At 53.3% G+C, this 1,176-nt stretch overlaps 1 protein-coding gene across 1 annotated transcript in view; it reads right to left on the minus strand.

Moving 5' to 3' along the window:
- Ikzf3 (IKAROS family zinc finger 3) overlaps positions 1-910 on the minus strand; it is an 85,872-nt gene extending 84,962 nt beyond the window's left edge. Inside the window, exon 1 of the mRNA XM_021212783.2 lies at positions 316-910. Coding sequence (XP_021068442.1) covers positions 316-322 — 7 coding nt within the window. The 5' untranslated portion in view covers positions 323-910. The remainder of the gene's footprint in view (positions 1-315) is intronic.
- Between the last annotated feature and the right edge of the window lie 266 nt (positions 911-1,176).

The raw sequence follows: 1,176 nt of genomic DNA on the forward strand, positions 1-1,176 counted from the left end.
CCCACCGGGGGGGGGGGGGAGATTATTCCGTCCCAGGCTTGGTGCCAAACTTAGGGACACCCAAAACTGTTTTTCCTTTGCAGATTTAAGGTGACCCATACATATGCCCCCCGTCTCACAACCCCCAAGAACTAAAACTGAAGAGAACTTAGCACTTTCCCAAGCTGGGGGAGGGGGTGTCTGAGAACGGACACGCATTTAAATTAAAAGAAATAAATAGAAGCAAAACCGAGATTCAGAAGGAAGCCAGCCAAGCCTCTGAGCGCGCACCGCTCCGGCTGCTCAAAGCCCCCAGCGAAGTGACGCCGAGCTCACCTTCCATGTCGCCCCGGGCCGCGCGGGCTGCAGCTGTCGCACAGGCTCCGCGGCCGCTCCACGTGCTGCTGCCGTGGGGACCCGCGCGGCTGGCGGGAGATTCCCGGCGCGGGGAGGCCCCGGGATCGCTCGGTCGCGTCGGCGCAGATGCAGGGCGGGAGCCGCCGGCAGCCGGGGCGCGGGGTTACAGCGGCGCTGGCTGGCGGCCGCTTTAAAGCACGCTCCGAGCGCCGTGGGTTCCGCACCCTCAACCCACTTTTGAATGTCAAGCCTGAGGAACCCTGATGGCGTGGAAACAGTGCCTCAGCGACCGTCTCGGGACGTCTACTTGAGAAACACCGGGGATGAGGGCGCTGTCGCAAGGAGAGCTGAGCGGTGTGCGCAAGCCCAACTTCCAGATTTGCCTGACACGGAAGGACCTGGAACTTTTTATCTAGACTCAGGGATGACAGTCATGAGAACTGTCAGTGAGAACTCACTTCATTGAGTTATTTATGGCGGTCTTTCCCCAACCCCCGCAGCCCTTTGGTTTTTTTACGCCAGTTGGAGTGGCCCACCACTATGATCCCAGCACTTGAGAGGCTGAGGCAGGAGGATTGCCATCAGTTCCAGGCCAGCCCCAGATTACAGTATGAGCCATTTCTCAGAAAACAAACTTTAAAAAGTCTTTGGTTCAGATTTATAGATAGTTTAAAAGTACGTTGGCATTTACGGCTCCCCAACTTTTTAACTTGAAGGAACAATTCTCTCATTTTGCTGTCCTTTCTGAGAACTGGTTGGTTTGCCAGTGCTGAAAAAAAAAAAAAAAAAAAAAAAAAAAAAAAAAAAAAAAAAAAAAAAAAAAAAAAAAAAAAAAAGATA

The sequence above is a fragment of the Mus pahari genome, chromosome 14 (genome assembly GCF_900095145.1).
Source record: "Mus pahari chromosome 14, PAHARI_EIJ_v1.1, whole genome shotgun sequence".
Lineage (NCBI taxonomy): Eukaryota > Metazoa > Chordata > Mammalia > Rodentia > Muridae > Mus > Mus pahari.